At 58.4% G+C, this 25,344-nt stretch overlaps 1 protein-coding gene across 13 annotated transcripts in view; it reads left to right on the forward strand.

Annotated features, from left to right (window-relative positions):
• The window catches only part of Camta1 (calmodulin binding transcription activator 1), a 734,954-nt gene that overhangs the window by 528,738 nt on the left and 180,872 nt on the right, over window positions 1-25,344 (forward strand). For 11 of the 13 annotated variants that reach the window (XM_063235416.1, XM_063235417.1, XM_063235418.1 and 8 more), the window contains one exon: window positions 2,448-2,519. The exons of the other annotated variants lie outside the window; for them this stretch is intronic. In XM_063235416.1, the coding sequence (XP_063091486.1) occupies window positions 2,448-2,519 (72 nt within the window). The remainder of the gene's footprint in view (window positions 1-2,447; window positions 2,520-25,344) is intronic. 13 annotated transcript variants of the gene reach the window in all.

Below are 25,344 nucleotides of genomic sequence, written 5' to 3' on the forward strand. Positions count from 1 at the left end.
CTGCTTCCTAGCCTGGCAGGGCAGGAAGCCTCTGAGCTGTGAGTGGCCAGCCGCCCCAAGGTGCTCCTGCCTCTCTGGGAATCTCTCCCTGTGTCCCCAGCTCACAGCAGAGGGGACCCATGGTCTCCTTGAGCCCAAGGCTCTAGGTGGGAAACAAGAGCCATTTTGCAGGATTGTCCATTAGTGTGACTTCCAAGTCCTTCGTTGCAGGGTGCCACAAGCAGCTTGGTCTCCCTGCGGGCTTCTGGTGGCAGTTGCGGCATGGATGGTGGTAGCAGTGTCCTGGGGCTGCTAAGTGGTGGACACAATGCCCTTCTTCTCCCCATTGCTAGGACTCCCTACCCCAGAGCCCTGGCCAGGAGGACAGGTGGATGTGACAGAACTCGGGGTGACCCAGAATGCTCAACAGAGCCACACGGGCAGTGCCCTGGGGCTTCCAAGTTCGTGAGCACCTCGCGTGGTCCCCTCCTCTCCTCTGTGGATGCCCCTCCATGCCCCAGCCCTCTCCCTCTCCTCCTCCTTATTCTGTCTCTTATCTGATGAGACCAGAGATACAGGATCACCGCCACTGTGGCTAGAGGAACAACATCTAAAAATAGAGTTCCGAGCCAGGCCCAGGGCTCCTCTGATTAAAATGCATGAGCCCCGGTGCCGACAGCCCTGTTTTGCTTTTACTTCCATTTGGCTTACGGGACGATCTGAGTCCTGTAGTCCTGGGTTGGCCGGGCTGGCAGCCAGATGGGCAGCGGTGTTCAGGGAGACGGGCCCCACTGGCTGCCGCCGCTGCCGCGTTTTCATGGGCTGGGCAGGGGGCTCTGGTTCACCCCTCACGGAGCCCTGGTCCTGGGCTCAAGGAGGCTGGAGCCGGATCCAGGCTGAGCAGCAGGGATCGGTGGGGGGATGCTGGAAACCAAGCCTGTGCCTTTCAGGTCTGGAGTGGGTGAGGCTGGGGAGGAGCAGCTTTTATTTCTCAGGGACAGAGGCCCTTCAACAATTCCCAGAAAGAGCAGGGAGAAGTCGATTCACGGTAGCCAGCACTTCTAGCAGAAGTCCAGACAGAAACCACTTTCTGCACAGAAGCAAGCTAACAAAAACAAAATGCAAAACCACAGAAACAGAACCCGGTGTCTTTCAAACCAGAAAACTCGGGGAAGAATATTGCCTTCTTAATAATAAATACATTTTCGTGGGCAAGAATTGCAAGGGAATCGTTTAAATTAATTTCCGCTTTGTTTGTTTGGTTTGTTGTACAGGGCTTAAATCCCTGCTGACAGCGATCTGTAAAAGGTCTAACATATTGGAAATCTGATTTTCTTACAGCCAAAATCCCAGAGTCCAAAATGATTTCTCTTTCAACTCTGCTAATCAGACAGGCAGGACTCCGGTGGCCGCTGAGTGGACCAATAGCACTTGGTCTTTTGGGGGTGCGGCTGACATCTGATAAAAGCTTCACATGAGAGCCGCTGGCCACTTCCGGTGGGGGCTGCCGGGAGGTTTACATGGACAGAGGGGCAGGCCTTTCCCCACCGATGTCCTGCGTGGCTCTGCTGCACTACACAGCAAGCCAGGGGCACCTGGCAGCTGAAGGCTTTGGTCCTGGTTTTGTCGTGGGGCCCTGGCATTGGGCGCCTGGCGCCCTCTCCGAACGGATGGGCTGCCTGCAGCTGGCCCCTCCGTCCTCCCTCCCATTCAGTTTTCCAGTTTGCATCTGGTGTTACCCTTTAACCCCTGCCCGTCTCACTGGCAAGCCTGTGTCCCCCAGTGTAGCCCCCCCCCCGAAGCAGGGCCCCGGTGCAGCCCACCTGCCATTCCACTCCACCTGCCTGGGTCCAGGTGCAGGACCCCTGAGCACTGTCCTGCAGGCCACCTCCCAGCCCTTCTGGAATCTGCAGTCCTGCCTACCCTTCCCTTCCGGCCTATCCTGTTTTGCAGAGCCAAATCCCCCTGCAACAGATGCAAGATTATAATTTTAAAAGCAGATAAGCAGACAGGTGAAGGAACAATCATTCCGAAACAAAAGGTGGGCTGTATCAAACGGGTCTCCCGGCGCCCCAAGTGCTGCCCAGGCTGTCCCCATCTGCCCTGCGCTCCTGTCTGGGGGGCTAGCTGGCCAGCACGGGTCCGGGTATGTGTGTTTCCTGTGCCTCAGTCCGTTCCGTGAGCTTCAGTCCTTCCTGTACCCCAAGGGACCCCCCAGAAAGGAGCCTCAGAGCCCTTCTCGCTCTGACATGAATGTGGATCCACTGCCTGGTTCTGGACGGTCCGTAGCCCCCAGGTCTCCTCTACTGTGGTGCTTGTCACACGCTGTCCCCGGACCCCAGCCTCGGGCCCAGGTCACACACAGGTGGCGGCCGTGGCCTGTCCTGCCCCTTCCTGTCGCGCGGCTCCCTTCTCCCCGCCCCGCTGCCCTCTTTCCAACTGAATTCTCGTTTCTCCTCTCTCCCTAGTGCTTGTACGGCTGCTATGTCCATTCCTCCATCATCCCCACCTTTCACCGGAGGTGCTACTGGCTCCTTCAGGTAGGTGGCCGGGCCCGGATTCTTGCGACACGGCGCTGGGAAGGGTCCACGGAGGGCGCACTGGAGACACAGGGCTCTGCGCGGTGCATCTCTGGGCCAGTGGTGGTCTTGGTGGCGTGTGCAGAGGCTGGCTCGGTGGCTGGCCTGGTTGTCGGGTGTCAGGCAAGGGAGAGAGCTGGTGGTCTAGGTGCCTCTGGTTCAAGGTGCCTCGGTTTCCTCTGGGTGAGGCAGGAGATAGACTGATGATGGGGTTGGGAAGGAGGAACCGTGGCCATGGGGCAGGAGCTCGGTGGTGGATTGTTGATGTCTGCTGTGGAGAGCGGTGGTGAGGTGGGTGCCAGCCACGCCTGTGGAAGGGTGGGCTGTGCCCGTGTGCTTGTGCACAGCATAGCTGGGCCGGGGAGGCAAGGTTATGCAGGGTCCACCCCGCCTCTTTCTGGTGGGGGTCGCGTGTTGAGCTGTTGGGGGTCATCCTCCCCAGGAGAAGGCGCTGCTGTCTGGGTGGGAAGGTCTGAGGGGTCTCTCCAGTCGCACTGGCCCTGAGTCCCTTTCTGAGCATGTCGTCTGATTTACAGCTGCTCTTGTAGAATCTGTCCCCGTGCACCTGGTCTGTCACCCCTGGTTCTTCGCACTGCCTGTCCCCGGGAATGACTGCCATGGTCCCACTCTCTGTGCCCGCCATTGTCCAAGTCAGCAAACCGTTGGGCCTTGGTGACTAGGGAGTCTCTCTGACCTGTGGGAACTGGCAGCTAGGAAAGCAGGACCCCAGTGCTGTCGGCTGTGCACACGGGGAAAGGTGCCACACAAGCCACAGAGAGCAGTGGCCTGGCTGGTCCCAGGGACAATGCCCTGGAGCGGCCCAGAGTCACCGGAGGGGAGGTTGTGCTCGGTGGGTCAAGTCCTCCACCAGCAGCTGCCCCAGGGCCCCAGCCTCCAGACCTTTCTCCCCCAGTTCCCAGGACGGAAGTCTGTAATTCAGCAAGTTCCCTAGCAGATGGTGCTGGGAGGCTGTGCCGATTCACAAAGATCCTCTTCCCCTGCCCCGTGCCCGGCTGCCAGGGGGCCAGGCTCGGACTCCCAGCAAGGCTGGCATGGGAGCGACTGGGTTTCTGATTGCTCAGACCTACATCCTTGGGAGAGGGCATTCTGGCATGGTCGTGGGGTGCTCCTTGGGTGTCTTGCTGACTGGATGCACCCCAAAGGCGTTTCACACTTGAACAGGGGGTTTTCTCCTTCACTCGAGGCAGGAGGAGCATGTGGGTCTCCGCCTCGATAGCAGATTCTCGGCGTGTCACACAATGTCCCTGTTGCATCCCCAGACTCAAACTCTGCCTCCAGGAACTCTGTGGATCCTAAGCACAGGCCCGGAGAGCTCCATCCTGGCCTTCCGCCCCCACCCCACCCTGCCTGGGGTCCAGCTTAGGTTCTTTTCCTTCGGGCTCTCATGGATCCCCCTCTTCCACCTCCCCTGTCAGGCCCCAGCCGGCCTGGGCCCCCTGCCCAAACTCACGGGCTTCCTGGGCCTCTGGCCCCCGCACCTGCTCTAGGGATCAGCCTCTCCTCCAGGCCTGCCCCGAGCCCCCTCCGCCAACCTCCCCTTCTTCCATCACGCTCCTGTGACCTTTTAATTCCACTAAATCTCCTTTCCTGCCAGCAGACACCGCTAGGTGGCTGTGAGGGCTGAGCCTGTGGCTCCCAGCTGTCTGCGGCTCTCGGGCACCCAGGTGAGAAGGTCCTGGGCTCCCAGGGCACAGATGCACTTGCATCTGGCTTGTCACCTTCCCGCTGGCCGGAAGCAGAGCCTCCCCAAAGGTCTGTGCTGGGGACCAGGTTTCTTCCCAGGTGATCTGGGCATCTTAGGTTCCCTCTCCGCACCAGGGGGGAACTGTCACTCCATCCCTCACCTCTGTGTCCCGGGATCAGGTAACAAAGAGGAAGCTAAGGTGTGGGGGCCCTGTCCCCCTCCAGGCCAGGCAACAGGAGGTTAAGGAACCGAGGCCAAAGCAATTAGGGCTGCACACCGAGCCCAGCGAGGCAGGAGCTGATGCAGCCGGCAAAGCTCAGGGCGGCTTGTTCCGGGGCTAATTACAACACCGGGATCCTAATGGAATGATCAGGTTTAATGTCTCTGACATCAGACAGGAAAGAAGCCATGGGCCCAGAACGAGATTGGCCCAAGTGTGTCTCTGACACCAGTGACCAGGAAAAGGGCTGGGGGGAGCAAGGTGTCAGGGTGGCTCCCCTGGAGGGAGCTGAGACAGGAGGCCGAGAAGGATGCCATCCGTGGGGTCCTGGAGGAGGGGCTGGGCAGAGGCCTGGGTTGGCCATGCCCCTCACACCCCACCGCCTGCCCAACCTGTGGGTCTTCTAGAAAGGAGATAAAGAGGCTTCCACCCAGAGCAGCCTCCCTTCCCTGCCACCCCTCCCGTCCAGCAGCATCCCTGGGCCGTGCCATGATCTCCCTGCGTTCCCCTGACAGCCTCCAACCATGTCCCCCAAGGGCCCTTCGCATGGCCGGGGTTCCTTCCGTCCTTGGCCCGGGTTCTGCTCTCACCACAAGGAAGGGACCAGCTGCCTCTGATTCACTACCCCATGCCCTGGAAATGCAGGGTTGGTGCCGCCGAGACTCTGACAGGGTTAGGACAAGCACCCTGGTGGCACTGGGATGTTCTGAGCCACTTGGTGCTGCTGCTCTGTCTGTCTCTGTCTCTGCCACCTTCTCCTCCCTCGACTCTGTCTGCTCGTTGCTAATAAACATCCTATTAGGATGGGAGTGGGAGGTGAGAGCAGCCCTTCGGCATCTGTCCTGAGCCTCAGTGGCCCACAGGTGCCTGAGGGTCACTGGCATGACCCTTGGGAACTTGGGGTATCACTGGACTGCTCAGAGGTGCCACCCTGCCCACAGCAGCGTCTCAGGCTCCAGGCCACTCTGGGCCCAGATGATTTGAGCTCAGCCTGCTTCTCCAGCTGGCCAGGGCCCGGGCCCCAAGTGCCTGCCAATTGTGACCCAATGACCACCCCCTCGGCGGGAAGCAGGCCCAGCAATGCCCACACAAACAGCCTTATAGGGGTGCTCTGTGTCACTCTGGCAGGCCCTGGGCCACTGTGTTTTTTAGGTGGGTCACTGAGGCCCAGAGAGAGCAGGGCCAGGGCCCGGGTCACCTGCTGTCAGAAGTGGGACAGTGCAAGGCTGTGGCCATTCACTGCAGCCCCCTGATGGCCATTCACTGCAGCCACCAGGCCAGAGCTGGTGCCAAGGGCAGGGAAGAGCGGGCGGGAAAGGCTCCACCCCTCTGGGGCTTCCTCAGCCTCGGGCTCCCCCTCCGCTGCCACTGCCCGTCCCTGTGTGCCTTCCCCTGTCCCCTACTCCAGAGAACAGGTCCCCATGTCAGGCCAGAATCCCAGCAGATTCTGGATGGCTTATTTGGAAACTGTTTCTGCTTCTAATGAGTGTTTTTCTTTTTGGCCTTGTCCTCTAAAACGCGTAATGAATGTTTTCAGCGCGAGTGAGGCGGGGGTGTGTCTTCGCCTGTCTGCCTTGTGGAACGGCTTGGCTGCCGATTCCAGCCTGCTCAGCCTGCAGAGGCTGTGGGGGCTCCTTCCCAGGCATCCCGGAAACACAGAGACCAGCAGGAGGCCAGCGAGCCTGGGGCCTGGAGGGAGGCCCTCAGGACACTGCAGGGGCTCCTGGGTCTCTGGAGAACACCATGCACTTGAATCCCAAGTTCTAGGACATTTAGGTACTAGGTAGGCCACTGGAATTGGTGTCCAACGAGCTGGGTTCTAGTCCAGCCTGGTCCACTCTGAACACCAGCTGCTCACTGCTGGTCGCCTGCCACCCGGATCTTTCACCACCTCCCCATTCCCCCAGGGAGAAGTCACCCAGGCAGCAGAGGACAGACATGGAACAGGACTCCCAGGTCACCCTGGCTGCGGTCTCTGCCTCTTCTTGGGGGCACCATCATCATCCCCCTTTATAGACGAGGCAGCTGAGAGGCAAAGAGATGGGCACCTTGCCCTGGGTCACTGAAGTGGCCAGAAAGCTGCTGGGCTCGTCACCCAACACATTCCACTTCCCTCCTGGCCCTGGCCCCAGGATAGCGGGAGCAGGGAGCCTGTGGCTCCTGGAACAGACCAAGTCGGGGGCACGCAGGGTCTGCAGCCCAGAGGAGCCTCCGGGCCCACAGGGCTACGCGCAGAGACCCGGAAGCCCTGGCCCCAGCAGGAGCTGAAGGATGCCTTGGCCAGGACTCTGCCCTGCTGGCTCGGCTCCCTGGGGCAGAGCCCAGGCTCCTCTGTGGGTATCCCATGGCTGCCCTGCCTCCCCTCTGCCTGCCAAGGCCCAAGGTTCTAGGTTCACCGGGCTGGGAGGAATCAACCCAGGAGCAGCAGTTGTTTCAGACAGGAAACAGGAGGGCTTTGAGGTAGTTCTTGGAGCCAGCAGGAGGGAGGGCAGGGATGCAGGAGGCACTGGGAAGTACGCCTCAGTTTCCTGCCCACCCCAGGCTGGAGAGCTCCTTGCAGGCCGGCAGTGCCGATCCACCTACAGCCGGGATTTGTGGAGTTACCTGAAGCTGGCATCTCTAGTGCAGGGCCCACAGAGGGGCAGCTGCAGCTGGGTAGGCAGGGCGACCGTGAGGGCTGGGAGGGGGGCATCAAGACAGCCCAGAAGCCTCCAAGGTCTCCCCGTCCTTGTCATTCGAGGGACTTGTAGGGATCGGCCACTTCTGCTCTCGCCAGCCTTGAACCATGAACCTTCAACGCTAGAGTGTCCTCAGGGAGCACTTCTCTCCCTGCCCCAGCACATCTCCAGGCTGCCCAGAGGGCAGGGCATGGGGCCAACCAGCAGCCCTCCTGGGCCAGCCTGAGAGGCTGTGGCACCTCTCGAGGGACTGTGCCCACCTCCACAGAGCTGAGCTGTGCTGTGTGCTGGTCTCGGGGCTCCCTGAAGTGGGTATGGGGTGCAGCAGTGTCAGGACCTCACACTGGAGCCCCCATCCTGGAAGGAAGATCAGGGGCCGCCACCCTGGTGGGAGCGCCAGGGATGCTCTGTCTTGGGACAAGGTTCAGGCCTTGAAGATAGTGGGCCGGGGGTGCCCCGTAGAAGCGTTTAGGAGCTTCTCTGACTCCCCGTTTCTCATCACTTGTGTGGGGTCCCTAAGGCCCTGAACACAGGGCTGTAACACACAACACATTAACACAGTGGACGCGTCCTGACCCCAGGCACTCAGTAAAGGATGGCTCAGTGCGGTCAGGCCAGGTGACTGATGGTGACCTTGATGCCCCAGGAAAAACTTTGGTGATGCCCTGAACCCCAAGTTTGAGCCTTTGGGGCCACGGCAGAGCTTTGGCTGCGATCTGGCAATGTTTACCCCAAGCGGTCCCTAAGGGCTTGGAGTCCATCCGCCTGGGGCTGTGCCCTGAAGCCCCAGGAAGGGCTGCCTGGGGCCGAGTTAGGCAGGAAGGGCAGAAGGTACATCCTCAGGGCCCTAGGTCTCTGGATTTGTCCCTAGGTGGGTACAGCTGCGCTCAGGTCAGGGCTTCATCAGCAAGCCATTCCCAAGATGATGCATACAGTGGCTTAACGGGCAAGGTTTCTCTCTTCCCTCTGTCTGTCTCTTTCTCTCTCTCCTCTTGTTTTAGAAACCTGAATATTACAGCTTCATAAAAAAATACCCAAGGCTTTTTGCTCGGTAACCACTTTTATGTTTCATCAGGGTGAGACAGAAACGGCTGGCAGATAAAGCATTAGGACCCGGCTCTGTGGCGCCCGTGGCAGCCCCATCCATTCCTGAGATGTGGCACTTGTTCCCGGGGCTGCCACGAAATGAGGGGCATGGCCTGGAGCACAAGAGGCACTGCTGTGGGCCGGCTCCGTCCCAAAGGGGACCTCTGACCACGTGGCTCAGAGAGGGCAGCACGCGGGTGTCCAAGGACACCCTGGCCCCTCTGCCCAGGCAGGAGGAGGGAAAGGAGCCCGGGCAGAGAAACTGAGGGCCAGGGAGGCAGGAGGCAGAGTTGGGCCCAGCCTGTGAGCGGGTCCCCTGGGGCCCGGTGCCCGTGCTCGGAAGGCCCATGCGGGAGGGAGGAAGACTGGGGAAGACAGCTCAGCGTGCAGACCCAGGAGTCTGCTGTCCTTGGCACAAACCAGAGTTTCTCTGTCCCTGTGCCCTTCGGGTCCTCATGAGGTCGGGTGTGTGGGGGGCACAGGAGAGGCAGGGCCCTAACATTTGGGGGTGGACCCCCGCCTAGAGCCTTTGGGATGAAAGTGGCTTCTGGCCCTACACTTCCATGCCCCATGGGTGGTTCCCAAAGCCAGTCAGTGCAGTGAATCCAGAGGAGACAGGTGGGCCAGGTGACCAGGCAGACTTCCTGGAGGAGGAAGCCTTGGGCTGAGCCCAAGGCTGAAGGATGGAGGAAATGGATGAGGTGTTCTTCCACGGCCTCCTGCACACACAAGGTGGCCCACACGCCCAGCAATCAGGGCACCAACAAGGCTGCTTGGGGACAGGGCTGTCTGGAAGAAGCCTTGGCTGGGGTCGAGTGTCCCAGGCTCCAGCACCAGCCAGGTGGCTTGGAGGAGAAAGTGGAGAGGGGCCTGGAATTCACCCTCTCTGCCTCAGTCCCGAACAGGGCAGGAATAAGGAGCCTGCTCTGAAAATCTGGGTGTGGTGGTGCCTTCTCTTACTCAGGAGAGACCGAGGCAGGAGGGTCACCTGGGCCCAGGAGTTCAGGGACAGCCTAGGAAACATAACAAGGTCCCATCTCTAAAAGCCAAAACCCCAAAGGCACCATGCTCTTGTCTCCGTGGCTAAGCATGCTAGGAACAGCCACTATCCGCATCATGAGAGTCACTGTGGCCTTGGGCTTTCGTGCACTTCGCAGGCCCGGAAGGCCAGTCCTGTGTTATGGTCACGGCAGGCAAATGCCGCTGGGAACACTTAGGACCTGGCTGCTTCAGCCCTGAGCACTTGCAGGAGAACACTGGCCCCAAACCAAGACGCCACTCACCTCCTCGGGCCTCCAGCGAGCACTATTAATCAGGGAGCAGGGCCAGGTCCCGGAGGAGGAGGCTGGGGGTGCAGGGGAGAAGCGAGGAGGCTGTGATCCAGGGAGAGGACCAGGCTGCCCCCAGGGTTACAGTCCAGGGGTCCCTGAGCCCGAGCGCGCGTCCAGAGCCCTCCGCACAGCTCTTCCCAGGGGCAACGTGGCAGAGTGCAGCTGGGGAAGGGGGTCTCGGGAAGAGAGCGTAGATGGGGGGCCAGACAGATAACTCTCCGGCTGCCTTCTGGCTCCGGCTGTATTGTAACTAGTACTTTCCACATCTTTCTCCATTTAATGTCCCTTGAATAACGTGATGAGGAGATAAGGTAGACACCAGGAATTTACGGTGTTATGCAAAAAAATTGCTCAGTTCCATTAAGATTTCAGGACCCTTGCCAAGGCTGCACGGCGGAGCGGGGAGTATTTCCTCCTTGACATCTTTGCTTGATTGCAATTTACGAGGCCAAGGCCACCGCAATACCCACCTAAAGCCTCCAGAAAATATGGCAGGCCCCCAAAAGCAGCTGTTATGCTCTGCAAAGAAAGTCCCTGGGTGTTTTCCAGAAGATTCCCTCATCCTGCTCCTTTATGCCCCTTCCTTTGGAGGCAGGGGTCAGTGGGGGGTGTCCTGGGGGCTTTTACAGCAGGTCCCCTGGCAGTGGGGCAACTCAGGGTCCCTTCCTGGTCTTTTCCTGCAGACTGCAGAGGCTGCCTGCACGCCCTCTGGGGCGGTGGCCGCTCTACTCCTGCCTGGTGGACAAGGCAGGTGCTGAGCCCGGGGTGGGGGGAGGGCCCAGGGCCGCTCCTCCAGCCTCCCTGTTTGGGCCCAGCGCCACCGTTCCAGTTCAGCTCTGTCTTTGCCAGCTGTGGGACTCGGATGAATGAGTTGACCTCTGTGGATTTTATTTCTCCTTTGGTGAAATAGGCATCAAATACCTCCCTCCCTCTTGAGGTCACTGCGAGGACGAGTTGAGCTCAGACACACAAAGGTCTTAGCAGCTTACTTAGTGGGTCACTGGACATCACCACCCAGCCAGGACTGTCACCAGCAGCTTTCACTCCGGGGGGTTGGGCGGTGGGTGTGGCAGTTGGGAGTGGAGTCTGTTAGATGCTCACTGGTTTTAAGCGGGAATCTGATGTGTGGCTTTTTATCTCCCGTGTCCCCACGCACAAGGGGCTCCTCTGCTCCCTGCCTGGCTGTGTGGGGACAGATATACCTGGGCCGCCTTGCAAGCCCTCTTCTGTCCTTCAGCCCTGAGAGGGCAGCGCTGTCCATGCTAGACCAGAAGACAGTAGAAGACTGAGGCGGCGGGGCTGCAGCTCCTTAGAGACGGGAGTTATTAATTAGTCTTATTATCCAGAACTTGTCAGGATCTTAATCCTTCGCTCTGCAGAGAGGTTTATACCTCCACGCTGCCTATTGTCAGCTGAGCAATTGCTTTTCATCTAAAAGCAGAACAATGGGCCGGAGAGTTTGGTTGCTATCTTTATTTATCAAGCCACACATTTCCTGGCTCCCTTTCTGGAACATCCTCCAAGGTGAAGAGAATGCCAAAGCTGCTTCATTTTCGATGGCTTCTAATGTGGGCCTTTTGTTTAATTACCCTTTTCATGTAATCTGCGGCTGACATTCTGTCCTTAATATCCTAATCTGCTTTGGAGCAAAGGGGAAACTACTTTCCACAGCGAAAGACAAAAGTTTGCCTCAAGGAAGCACTTTCTATTTTGCCTGTGAAGGAATTCAAAGAGCCGGGAATGTGAAATTTGTACGTAATTTGATAGAGTGAAGGAGAAGATGGGGATCTCTAGTGGCATGCTGGGCATGGGAGTGTCAGGAGCTCGTTCAGGCCGCAGCTGCAGGCCACCTGTGACACTGGTCCCCTTGGCATGTGAGACCCTGGCTAGGCAAGGTCCCGTAACATGGCGTCATCCCTGCTTTTGCCACTGATAATGGTTCTGTGGGTCCCAAGATGCAGGTGTTCCCAGTTGAGCACACATCAGGCATTCCAGACTTGTGGATGGTTTCAGCTGTACAGGTATGCACAGGTGTGCACAGGTGCACTCTCAGGTGTACAGAGGTATATACAGGTGCACAAAGGTATGCACAGGTATAGATATGCACAGGTATACACAGATACAGGTACACAAAGGAATATACACGTGTACATAGGTATACGCAGGTATGCACAGATATATACAGGTGCATACAGGTGTGCACAGATAGATGTAGATATGCACAGATGTGCACAGGTATATACAGATACTCACAGATGTACAAAGTTGTGTACACATGTACTTAGGTATATGCAGGTATGCACAGGTATATACCGGGGCACACATATGTGCGCAGGTATATGTAGATCTGCACAGGTGTGCACAGGTATACATAGGTATGCACAGATGCACAAAGATAGACACAAGTATGCACAGGTATGCAAGGGTAGGTATAAGTTGTACTTCCTTGTGTGCACAGGAACACACAAGTGTCCTCATACGTCCCCTCTGTTCTGTTCTCTCACCATCTGGGGGGCCTGAAGGAGCCTTCGTCTCTAAAAGAGCCAGGACATCTAGAGTTCTCTCAGTGCTGGGGTCCCCTCAGTGGTAGGCATAATGGCAGGGCTGCCCTTCCCTCTGCCTGGACACCGAGGGGACGCAGCCTGGAGCCAGCTCATCCTGCCCGGCCCTGGCCCTGGCCTGTCTGTGAGACACACAGATGCTCCGGGAGCCCCGTGCCCACCCAGGTCCCCACTGAGCTCCTGTGCTCCCTGTCCTCTCTTGCTCACACTCAAAGGTTCCTGTGCCACCCTCACTTGAGGGCCCCCAGGAGTACTCACGGGCCTGGCATCCCCTCCCTCGGGAACGCGTGCTGCTGCCACGTCGCTCTGGCCATGTCCCCCCAGCCTGTCTTCCGCATCTATAGCCTCCCCGTCGGATTCTCCCTGCGCCTGCTCAGTGGCTCCGGCCACACCTTTCCCAGGATGGGGTCATCTCACCTCGGGCCAGGGCTCCCGTATCAGCTGAGGGTGATGACCCTGCATCCCACTCTGTGCCCTGACCTTGTCATTCAGTACCAGGATTCCCACCTGGCCACTGACCCTGTCCCTCTCACAGGTAGCATCTGTGTCTCAGACGTCTGGGCCCCACAGTGAGCCTGCTCTCTGCTCCCCTGGAAGAAAACAGATCACCCTGCACTGGGCTCAGCCAGCCCTCCTCCTGCCTGGGTCTCCCTTGCCAGCCCTGCCAAAACCTGCCCTAAACTCAAATCCTCTTCTCACTCGCTTCTGTGCCCAAGTACATACTCTGGCTCTCCAGCGCCAGCCCAGTACCCCTTCTTTGCTCGGGGTCCCTTCCACATGCCACAGCCAGGGCAACCACCTAAACCCTGAATCAGATCATGTGGACCTCATGCTTCAGGTCAGTGAGTCTCCAGGCCCTTCCAGCACCAGCCGCAGCCAACCACGACCTCGAGGGTCCACACTCCTGACCTTCATCTTCTGGCCCTCTGTGCGCTCCAGCACCCTGGCTGCTTCCTGCTCCTCAGAGCCTGGCGGGGAGGGGCAGATGCTCCTCCCCTGCCTGGAGCCTGATCCTGACCTTTCACTCTTGGCAAAGGTCATGGGTCTCAGCTGAGCGGTCAGGTCCTCCCGAGCCCTATCTTACATCCTCCCCTCCTGCTCCCCGTGATGAAATGTTGAAGATGGCCAGGAAGCAGAGAGAATCTCACCCCCACCCCTGCCCACCCCACCCCTGCCCACACACTGCCATCGGACTCTGCCGCCAGCATCCAACTGTGGGGTTTCAGGGCTCGCATCCGTCCTTCCAGCAGTGCGTCTCGTCCATGTCGCACGCACACCAAAGCCAGCTGCAGACCCAGCCGATCCCCCCACACCCAGGACTGTGTTCCTGCGCAGTAGCTGAAGCTCATTGCACGCAGTTCTTTTGCGTTTGAAGTTAAAACACAGTGAGACATTTGAGCGCACATGTGTAAGCTCACAGGTTGGTGAGGTTTTGGGTGTTTTGTTTTGTTTTGTTTCGCCTTGCTTTGTTTTGCTTTGTGTGTTGGGGTGACACTGGCAATTGAACACAGGACCCTCACGTAGCTGCACGCTGAGCTTTCTGTTATTTTTAAGACAGAGTCTCACTAAATCAGGAAATTGCTTGGGCTGGGCTTTAACTGTGATCCTTCTGCCTCAGCCTCTCAGGGTGCTGGGATTACAGGTGTGTGACCTCATAACCAGCTGAATGGTTTTAATCAATGCACAAGCACACGCATGTACACACACACACACAAGTTACAGCCCAAACCCACATCAAGATCTGGAGGACAACTGCCCCCACCACAGCCCCTCCACAGAGCCCCCCATCTCTCACCATCACCATTCTGATGTTTCCTCTGTTCTAGAACTTCACAGGGGTGTGTATTCCTACAGTGGGAGTGTATGCAGTGTACACCTTGGCATGGGGTGCACTCAGGCATCAGAGGGTCTTTGGGATGCCCGGTAGGGCTTGCCTTGGGGACACAGGCAGGAGAATTGTCCTCAAGGTCAGCTTGGAGGATTGAAAAGGAAATCCAGGGGAGATGATTGCTGGTCCTGAACTCTAGAAGATTTCTTAATTCAGAGACCGAGTTCTCGGGAAAACACTGTGGGCTCTAAGAGCGCAGCTCCCTTGGGGTCCCTGTGCTGTGTCCCCCAGCTGGGAGCGGCCCGGCTCTGGGCTCAGGACTCTGCTGTGGAAAGGCCCCAGCTCCATACCTGGGCAGGAGTCGGGGGCCTGCTCTCCTCTGTGCTGTGTGTGCCCCCAAGGCACCCCAGGGGGCATCTGAGTGCTGCAGTCCATGCTGGTAGTCTCAGGCACTGAGGCGTTCAGAGCACTGAGACACAGCAGCCTGGACTGGGGGCCAGCGGAACCCCAGTGGGTCTCCAGGAGCTGGAATGGCCACCTCTCCCTGCAGCTCTGGTAGCCCCACCTTTCAGAGGGAAGTCGAGGGCCCAGCATCCTGCTGATCCCAAGCACAAAAAGGCATGTGGCAGGGGGAGGGGAGACCCCACCTCTCTGTAGCACAGGGAGCCCAGAACCCCGCTCAGAGCCCTCTGCAGAGTCCAGTGGCTGCTCCTGGAGTTGGTTGACCCCTGACCTGGGCCCTGCAAGTGGCCACACTCCGCATACCATCTGGCTTGCTCCCCACCCAGCAGAAGCCCCGGCCATCAGGCCTGTCCATCTCTCCCTACCCCTTGGGAGCAGAGCAGCTAGCAGGGAGCCCTAGTGTGCTATTTGGAGGTCTAATCTTGAACCTTGAAGCCATTAATGCTCGCCAAGGCCCTGGCCAATGAGTTGTACCCCCCGACGTTCAGGCAAGAGATAGAACAAAGCCACTAGCAGACCTGCACTTGGCAGCTCACCCAGGAGACAGTGCCAGGGTCTGTGTGGTCCCCAGCCCTGGACCAGACCCTGTGTGGAAGTTGGGGTGTGCATCCCTGAGGGGAGGGGTCTCTAGGCTTCCTTAAGCTGGCCCACCGTCCCACGAAGCCAGGGGCCTTAGAGGTCACTGACCTGTGTTGCAACCCCACTTCTGGAACCACACAGAGCTGTGTCACTTCAGGCTAATTAATCCCAGGCCTAATTAATCCCCTAGAGAATGGAGCAATGCAGTTGTAAGGATTCAGAGGCTTTCAAAACACTTGTACAAGGTCAGACAATGCAAGCCCTCTGGTGCTGAGCAGGCTATGGTGATGGCTCTATTGTTAGGACCCTCGGTGACATCCCCCGGCTAGACCCAACCAGCCCTGGTCCTGCGCCTTTCCCCAGCTGAGGGTCCCCAGAGTGCCACAGTCTGCCCTGCCCCTTGCCACGCCCTGCTTCTTGGAAGCAAATGTTTGGTGGAGGCTCAGGAAAGGGGAAAGGGTTTGGGCAGTGAGACCATACCCCAAAAATTAGCAGAGTGGAAAACAGCAATGGAGGAGAATCTGGACCACTTGGGGTCAGGAGGTGGGCTGGCTCTGCCCTTTCTGTCAGTGTCGCTTGCAGGACCCTCCATCGCTGGGATCCTGATGGGCTCCAGACTCCCCTGGGGAGTGTGGGGTTCAGAGCACTCCCCTCACAGAGCCCATTCCCACCCCACCCCCCAGCCTGGCGGTTCCCTTTGGATTCCAGAGATTTCCATCGTTATTGGCCACAGGACTTCAGACCCCAGCTGTCCAACCGCTTGCTTTGAGAAAGTGTCACCGGGCACTACGGGAAGTACTGCTTCTTGAGTGCCATGTTGGCTCTCGGGGACAGCCCTCCACCGGGCAGCATTCCCAGCAAGCTTCCCAGCCCCCCACCCCCAGCATGCAGCCCAGCCCCCAGCCCTGCTGTCTGATCAGAGTATGTGTGCTCACAGCATTAGCCCAAGCTTAATTAGATAAAAGATCATCCTGCTGCCGGAAACGGATCATGTGCTCCCAGCATGCTGGACTGCAGCCACTGCCAGGCTGATGAGCGCCTCCTTCCGGAAGAGATAGCCACTGCCCTCTAAAGGAGTGGCAGGGCCAGAGGCCCCCAGATTTTGTCCTGCAGGGCTTCGTGCACTGGAAAACACTGAACAACCAGTTCTCCAGGAAGAAACAGGCGCAAGGCCCAGTGGTTGGGCTGGCCACTTTCCGATCTATCATGGCCCCACCTCAGCTGACCTGAAGCTGCAGTGTGGTACCCACAGAACCCCAAGGTTTTAGCAGGTAGCTCTCACATGCAAGTGCTGCGCTGCATCACTGGCTTGTGGTGCACAGATCTGCACACCCGTGCCCACATCCCACTCCCAGGAAGTGTTTCGGCCTCCCCACGCCTTGCCCGAGAATAACAGTGCTCATAAATGGGCAAGGAAAGGCGAGATCTCCGCATTGAGTCTCTGCAGGGACCCGTAATGTGTCGCTGTGCTGAGACCTGACTCCTGGGCTCGTCTGTCCCCCTGCCCTGCAGCAGCTGCTGGGTCAGCTGCCCCAGCCTTACAGACTAGACTTGGGCTCCCCCTGTAATGCCAGCCTCCAGCCTGCCTGTCCTTCTGGTGCCTCTGTCTCCCGTGCCTGGGATAACTCAGGGCACCTCCAGGGGTTAGTGGAGTGGTTGGGGGGCCCTAACGTGTGAAGCACTTAGTATGGTGCACAGCGCACAGTACACGCTTCGTACACAGCAGCTCCTGGTAGCAGCAGTGGCTTTTTCCTGCGTCCCTATCCTCCTGCAACACGTGCTCAGAGAACCTCAGTGATTCTCCAGCACTCTTCTCCTGCTCAGGGTAGCTGGGGGGTGTGGGGCGCACAGGGAGCATTTGGGCCTAGCAAGTAAGTGAAGAAAGACCAGTACTTTGGGGGTGAAACATTCACTCGGCTTCAGACCACCTCCCTGCTGTGGGGCTCTGCAGAGCCATTTCAGATCCTGAAGGCAAAAGGCTTTTGGTATTTCATTCATCAGGGATGTTTGCATTAATTTTTACATTTAAAAATACTGCACTAGGCCGGGGGTTTAGCTCAGTGGTCCAAGCACGAGGTCAGGAGTTCTATCCCCAGTACCAAAAAAAAAAGCATTTGTCCTAATGGCTGAGTGCCTGCTGCAGTTCCCATACCATTCCAGTTCTGTTGAGGACATCAGCCTAGGACAGGCTGAGGCCCAGGCCTGTCCACAGGGGAGGACGTGGGAGGATCCGTGGAGGAAGCAGCATGCAGATGCCAACCCTGTGGTGGCAAAGGAAAGCTTTCTGCAAAGGAAAGAATCGCTCTGAATGTATCCATTTTGTAAATACAGACTTTTATGTGCCGCAGCTCTGAAGTGGGGCGCCCTTTTTGTCCACCCCTCTGAGGCTGGAGAGAAGAACCCCACATTCTCCCCCGAAAGCCCACAGCCCGGCATGTTCGGCGTCTTCCACGCCAGCAGCCCCTGCCTGCATAGCCGGTGCCCAGGAAGAGGTTGGGATGTGTCCTTCCACGACCCGCTCCACCCCTGGTCCCCATGCAGAAGGGAGGACTGGCCACTGGTGTCACCAGCTTGTCTGCTGCTCAGCAGATGGGGTGACCTTCTGCGGTGGCGGGAGGGCACTTGGATCCTGGTGGAAATGTGCACACACAGGGATATTGGATCTCCAGCCAGTGCCATGCATCCGCAGGTGACCCGTCCTCCCACAGCCGCAGTCACAGCGCCTGCCTTCTCCTAGAAATGACCCGGCTATCCTGGCTGAGGTTGCTGAGAGTCAGGTGGATGCCGAGTGTTCCATCCATCTGGCACTCAGCCCTTAGTGAGGGCCCAGGGCCAGGAGTGCATTCCAAGATGTCCCTCCACTCTGTAAGTGGCCAGTGGCACCAAGGCACATACACCTGGTCTCCTGTCAGGGCTGCGCTGGCGGGGCAGCCCCAGTGGGCTTCTGACCAGCTGGAGGCCCAAGCGCCCTCTTTCTGCACCAGGCCTTTGCACGTGGCCTCCCTGGAGGTTACAGGGAAGGGGCAGGTGCTCTTCCCCAGAGACGCAGTGAATGAATCACAGAGGTGTTTGAGGACTTCTTTTATGGTACCGGAGAGTTAAACCCAGAGCCCTTGTCCTGAGCAACATCTTCAGCCCCATTTTATTTTGAGAGTCTTGCTAAGTTGATAACATGCTCAGGATTAGCCTTGAATTTGTGACGGAACCTCCCTGCCTCAGCCTCCCACAGTGCTGGGGTTATGGGTGTGGGCCACCACACTTGGCCTCAGTGTAGGACTTCCAGTTAGGGTGTCAAAGCCATCCCCTCTGTGCTGTTTCTGGAACAGCCAGGAGAGCCGGGGATCCAACTCCAGTCCACCGACTCAGCCTTGTGCTATGAACACCGTTCACCCCGTGATTTGGATTTGGTTTTGTTGCTGTATCTGAAACCCTCCGGGTGCCTCGCTAGCCTTGTGGTCCCACCCCGGGGTCACCACACCCACCACGCCTGGGCCTGGGTGCCCCCTAACCCCCTTCCTGCCTGTCACCCCAGACTTCCTTCACCTCAGGGTCGGGGGGAAGTGGGGTCTCTGCAGATGCAACAAGAGTGGCTCCCCGAGCTCTCTGGAAGGACCAGAAACACACAGGAGCCCTGGTTTGGGCTCAAGAGGGCCCAGCGGGAAACGGTCCCGCAGGTTCCGTGTGCACGTCCAACGCTCACCAGATCGGATCACACGAGACATGGGTGTGCGACACTGTTGTCCTTAGTAACGCAGCTGGGGGGGGAACCTAAATAATTACAAGCCCGGGCACTTGGCGATTTTTTTTTCCTACTGACTGAGGTTAAAATAAATAGTGTTGATCCGCTGCCCAGGCAGTAGGCTTGTTAAAGGAAATGGTATTTAAAATGATTTTTGAGCCAAAGTAATTTGGCTGCTCCGAGGCGTCCTTTATCTTTTGCTTCCAAGAGGATAATAATGTTTAAAAACGAAGTCACTCATACCATTTCCTGTCGGGAAGCCAGGCCGTGATGGGCAGCGCCTCCTTCCAGGCCGTTTCCCTGCTCCATGATGGGAAATGCGGGCTGGTGGGCCCCTTCTGCAAAGCCTGGGCTCCAGCTCCTAACACCGCCTGTCTTGATGTCACTGGTGCCAGGACGGGCTCCTCTGTGGTGACAGGGTACCCTCCCCCATGGAGACCACGAGGGGGCGCCCACCTGAGGAGGAGGAGGCAAGTCCTCCTGGGCAGGGGTGTCCCTGATGTCCTCTGCAAGTCAGGCAGGGACCCAGCCTCGGCCTTTAGGCTTCAACTGGCACCGACAGAGAGGAGAAGCACAAAGGCCCAAGGGCCCAGGTGCCCGGTTGGGGCTGGGCAGAGCTTTGCGGGTAGTGCAGACAGAGGCTGAGGGAAGGCGGCTCCCACTCGGCAGCCAGGGACGCCAGCGTGCAGCTCCCGCTCGCAGCTCCTGGAAGCCCCAGGCAGCTTGGGAGGCAGCACTGTGGACAGAAGGAACTCCCCAGGGCAGCGAAAGGGAGATCCCAGCACGCGCGCTTGCACGAGGACCTGAGCGTTGTGCACACACACACACACACACACACAGTGCCAAGCACATGCCTGGCCTGCAGCAGCCTGCAGTCTGCACACTCGGGACCTTGCTCTGACCTTTTAGTACACAAAAGCAGAGCATCCCTCCCCTAGGGAATCGGCAGAGATTTTTGTCCTTCAAGGGTCAGCGGCTTCTCTGCAAAGCCTGGGTGCTCTCTTTGGGGTTCCTCGTCCCTTGGGTCACCATCTAGCCACAGAAGGAGCCACAGAAGTGAGGGAACATGCCATGGAGCCCTATGGAGCACTCTGCACACGGCTGGGGGATCACATGGCACCTAACGGGGTGGAGGCTGCTGGGCCCCATGGGGAACTGTCGCCCTGCTCCTTCCTCACCACCCAGGCTGGGCAGGCACTGCGTGACCTCCCTGGTCCCACTGCCCCAGGACCTCTGAGCCTCTGCCATCCGCCGGCTGAGCCGAGGAATTCAGATGCCCACCGTTCCCTTGGTACATCTTAAACACACTCCCAAGCCCTGCTCATTTTGCCTTTGATGGGGAGGTGGCCTTCTGGGTTTTTCTTTCAAGAGATGCAGATTTAATGGACTGTGATTTTTCTCTAGATCTGCTGTTTAAAAAAAAAAAGGCAGCATTAAAAAAGCAACTCAGAATTTCTATTTGCTCAGGGAAAAAAAAAAAATCTGCTTGCTATTCAGGCCCTAGATTTTCCTGAGAGATTAGTGTACTTGCCTGCCAAGATGTTAGCTAAAGGAAAACACATTTGCTATAGATCAGAAATATTTATCCTTTTCTGGGCAGGAGATCCGAGGAGCCTCGTCTGAACGTACAGCACCTGGAAAATACCAGTGAACGTAGCTCCGAGCTACCGGCTCCACTCAGAGCCCGAGGGCTCGGGAAGGCTTTGGGGAGCAGAAGCTGGGTGGGGCAGGTGGGAAGTCAGGGCTGGCGAGGAGGACCTGGGGGTACGTGGGTCTCCGGTCCAGACAGAAGCCAAGCACCAGCAGAAAGTGGGCCTTGCCCCGCAAACTGGGTTAGCCCTAGGCAGGACATGTGTCCAGCCTGCCTTCTGTGTCCTGGGAGAGGGGGCAGAGGCTCCCAGTACAGGAGTGATGGGGTGAACCCCGCTCCTGCTTCTTGGCCAGAGAGAAGGGCACAGCCTCCCCGGAGCTCCCCTGAGCTGTGGCCCCCCAGTGACTTCCCCTCTTTAAGCCCCTCTCCCAAACTTGCAGGCTCGAGTGTGCTTGCTGCCCTGAGCTGAGCATATAAGCTCATAATGAGCCGAGAAGCCTAACAACTGCCCGGCCAGCCCTGGCCTGCGCCCCGCAGGGAGACGGAAGACCCGCTGCGTGCGAGCAAACTTGTTTTGCAGATTTTCTCACCTGGCTGCTGCAGCCGTACAAGGCTATAACCAGGTTCACCGGTAGTGGCCTTCTGAGTTCTTCTCAGGGAAAATGGAGTCCAGGCTGCGGGTCAGGATGGGAGGGGAAGCAGTGCATTCCTTCTGACATCAGAACCGCTGTAGCATCTTTCACCTCGGGACCCATTTTCCATCACAGTCCTGAGTTGCATCCAGCAGGCCGAGATTCCCCGGAGAATCCAGGCCCAACGCCAGCCAGGGCTTTGGACTGTGGCCCCTCATTCCCTGGCCCCGCAAGGCCGGTCTGTCCACGTCCTGGGGACGCTTTGCCTCTTCCTGGCAGTGGAAGACCCGCTGCCGTGTCTGCACAGCCCCAGCCAGGTGCAGTGAGCCTCCCTCCCTCCCTTCCTCTGTCAGGGCGAGCGCCCGCCAGGGAGAGTTGTGCTAACGAGAACTTGGTTAACAGAGAGTCTGTGGCCTTTAACTTGGAGGCCCCTAGATCTTGTTCAAACAGAATCCCTCCTGGAGCTTCTCAAGGATAAACCAGTCCGGGAGAGACTACAAATCCCGGGAATTTATTGCGGGGCTGCTTGTTCCCACTTATCTATTTTGGTGCTGCTCAGGTGCCTCCTGGCTATAATTTCATCTCCGGCGGATGAAAGCCCCTTTCTTCCCCTCAGAACCAGGGAACCACTTCTCCTCTCGGCCCAGAGCCAGCTCTCTAAGCTTCCCCGGGGAGCCGGGGCAGCCACCACAGCAGACCTGGCCGCCGGGACCTGAGGGACGCAGAGTGACGTGGCCACCCCCTTGCCGGGCTGTGTTTGACGAAGGTCGGCCGCACGCAGGCAGCTGGAAAGGCTGGGGCTCCTTTGTACTTTAAAGCCAGTGCTCGTAGGAGGAGGAGCTCGGGAGAGAGAGGAGGCGCGGGGCCCACGGGCTGTGTGAGGCCCTCCGGGTGAGGGGGGCACCGGGCACCAGGCTCTGTGTCAACACTCAGCACTGGATTGTGGGTGTGTAAAGGGCGGGAGGCAGCCAGTCTGTGTCCCAGGCCTGTCGCAGCCGTGTGCATTGATGCAGACAGGGCAGTGTGGGCTCCCAGGCTGCACGGCCACTCCATAGCCTGGTGACGGCCACCAGGCTCAGAGGTCACAGCCACGGCAGCAATTCCCAGGAGCAAACCCCCAGCGTCTAAGTCGGCCGTCCTGAAAGCGTAGGTGCCTCAGGCAGGGCGTGGTGGGGCACACCTTCAGCCTACTGCTCCGGGGCGGGGGCTGAGCCCAGCGTGGGCCACTGGTGACTTTGCAACACCCTGTCTCAAAATAAAAAGGCTGGGGATGTAGCTCAGTGCAAAGGTCCTGGCTTCAATCCCCAGCACTTCAAATAAATAGATAAATTTGAAAAAACAGGTGTGTCAGAAACAGGTGAGAGGGCACCTTGTCCGCTGGGCTGCTGGATAGCCTCAGTGCCCGTGGGGCTGCCTCTTCTTAGTGAGCCGAGAGGCCCCCAGCCCTTGGTGGGTCGGGACGTTGTAGAGGCACAGTGTGGCAGGGAGGCGCCTCCCTCCTCACCAGGAGGGAGCATAGTGGGGATTTGTGAGTACGTGTGTGTACATGAGTATGTGTGCACACACATGTGTGCTATGTATGCGTGTGTGCGTACATGAATGCGTGCATGCATACGTGTCGGTATGACTGTGTGCACATGAACGTGTGAATGTGTGTGCATGCATAGCTATGAACATGCATTGCATGTGAATGTGTGTGCGTGATAGGTTAGTGTTTGATCTTGTCCGTGGGCCTGGTCTCTCCCCAGCTTCCTGCCATATGCAGACCTGGACATGACAGCTGAGTCTCCCCAGGCACAAGGGCTCAGGGCTGCCCCCCAAGGCGGGGTGCCAGGCACTGCCAGCAACAGCAGGGGCATCCCTTTCACCAAGGGCCCCCCATTAGCCCTATCTTGAATAATGCAACTCAGAGTCCGGTGCAAGGTGTGAACTGGCTGGCCGTGTTTTCCTCTCTCTCCGTGGTACCCTGCCTGTCTCCTTCGCCTTCTCATGGCTGAATCTCTGGGAGCTGCCGGGCACCCTCAGGCCCAGCCCGTGGCTGCTGCAGGCCCCAGAAAGCACCAGGGCTTCATGCCACACTGGTTTGGGGATCCCAGGAAGCCACTGCAGATGAGAACCATCCCAGGGTTGCAGAGGGCCTTCTGGGACAAAGGTGGCCCACGCAGACCCTTAGGAAAACAAGCAGAGCTCGGGGGGAGCCAGTTCTTAGCCCCTGGACACACACTGTCATGGAGCTGCTGCTGGAGCTCAGGCTCGGTGGGGACAGGAGGCTTCTCCTGCCCGTTCTGATCTCTGTGCCCCGGAGCCCGCAGGCAGAGTGCTCGCCGTGACACCACTGCTCAGCTTGGCAGTGGAGTGGGAGTGCCGGGGGATGGGGTCACAGGGACATACAGGAAAGCCCCTGGGCGGTGGGCAGGCTCACCAGGTTCTGCAAATCAAAATTTCAGCTGCCTCACGATGTTTGAGCTTCAGAAAAACAATTTGTTTTCAATTTTTTTTAGCATAGGTAATGTCCCCTACAAAGTTTAGGATCAATCTGCAGAGTTGATTTGTGGTTTGTCTGAGACTCAGAGTTACTCGCAGGCCCTCTGCTGAGCACCAGTCTGGGGACTCTGTGCTGCACAGATCCTGCTGGCACCCACATTCCCGGGCTGACCGTCACCCACAGGTTCCCTGTTCCTCAGCATCTTCGGCCTTCCTGAGCCCTGGGGTGATTCCCCGGCTTCCAGACCCCTGGGAAGAGGCTGCAGCAAGTCAGCTGCGCTGGGCTGGGACCTGGGGACCAGGAGTCCGAAGGGGCAGAGCCAAGGTCCACCGCGGTGGCAGAGGGGGCTGGTTAGGAGTCACAGCGGCCTGCACACACCCACCCTACATGCTAGAGCCCTAGCTCCCCGCTTCTGCCCCAGGCCCTGCCAAGGGTGAGCCCCCACCCGGCCTCCGTGTAAAGCCCCGGCTTTGGGGAGACAGTGTGTCCTTTCTCCAGGCAGGAGCATTTGCAGTCCAGTCTGTGCATGGAATTTTTATTCCTCTAATGCAGCCTAGGCAGGATTTAGTACACAAGTTCTCCAGAGGAAACGCATTCAATAAAAATTTGATGGGCTCCGCAGCTCAGCGGTCTCCTTACACATTCCAAGGGTTTGCTCGGTCCTTGGCTTGGGCAGGGGTGCAGCAGCAGTCTGAAAAGCACCCCAGTGGGGAGGGAGCCCTTCCTGGGCAGAAGGCCCCGCCCCTGTCAGGAGGTCACCTGCAGTCTACTTTACAGGAAAGAGCCAAGCCTGGGGCTCTGGGGTGGAGGCTCCGGGACCCACTGCTCCCAATTCCAAGGGTGGGGCGCAGGCGCCTATGATGATCATGAAGCCAGTTAAGGAACAGACCCGGACTGACCGCGCTTAGTGGGAAGTGTAACACACTTGCCGTGGTTTACCTCGGCACTTCTGCTTGCTCCCTAGTGAGGGCGGAAGAGAGGTTCACGCCTGGAGACCCCTGCAGACAGGCGACGTGTTCGGAGGATGCTGCCCTGGCCCCTGCCCACTGCAGGGCACAGGGACACGGGAACACAGGGACACGGGGTGGCCCAGCAGAGTCTGCACCCAGGGGCCTCAGGACAGCGGGACCCCAGGGCACGCTGGCCTCCGCACGGCACAGGTCCAGCTGCTGGGCAGGTGTGCAGACAGCCTTCCTCCTGCTGCACACTCAGTTCACACACACAGTATGCCCACTTACACACCGCACACCACACGCGTGCTCACTCACACACAGACACGTCACACTCAGCATGAACAGTCACGTGCACACTGACAGAGGTACACACCACACACATTCGCCCTGTTGCATCCACACCCCACACCCTACACACATGCACACGTGTGTACACACCCGGGTACACAGACACGCTGGTTCCCTCACCCACACTTGTGTGCTCATGGTCTCCAGCCTGCACCCGTGTGTCAGAGCCCCGGCTGCCTGTGCTTGGCCCTGAGGACCAGACTGTGGGGTAGCACAGGCCAGTGCTGGGGACCCCGCCATTTGTGCCCCCCACACACAGTGCTCAGCCTGCCCGCTCTGTTCTGATCTGAGGGAGACACAGGTCACTGGCAGTGACTGAGCTCAGGTTGTGTTTTCTGAGGAGCCCAGAAGATGCGAGTGGAGACCGAGTGAGAGCCGCAATGCAGCCCCAGCAGCACCAGGCCACTGAACCTGGCCGAGAGGCTCCCGAGCTGCTGAAGATTCGGGCCCCACTGCCATGTAGAATAGAATCTTGACCAGACCCAGCAAAAGGCATCTACCTGTGGATAGACCATACCTGTCACCTGCAGCAGCCCCTTGATAGGGTCCTGCCCTGGAGATGGCCTTTATTGATGCCACAGGGCAGCT

Source organism: Cavia porcellus, unplaced genomic scaffold (assembly GCF_034190915.1).
Source record: "Cavia porcellus strain 051 isolate PalLab524CR breed Dunkin Hartley unplaced genomic scaffold, mCavPor4.1 scaffold_25, whole genome shotgun sequence".
Lineage (NCBI taxonomy): Eukaryota > Metazoa > Chordata > Mammalia > Rodentia > Caviidae > Cavia > Cavia porcellus.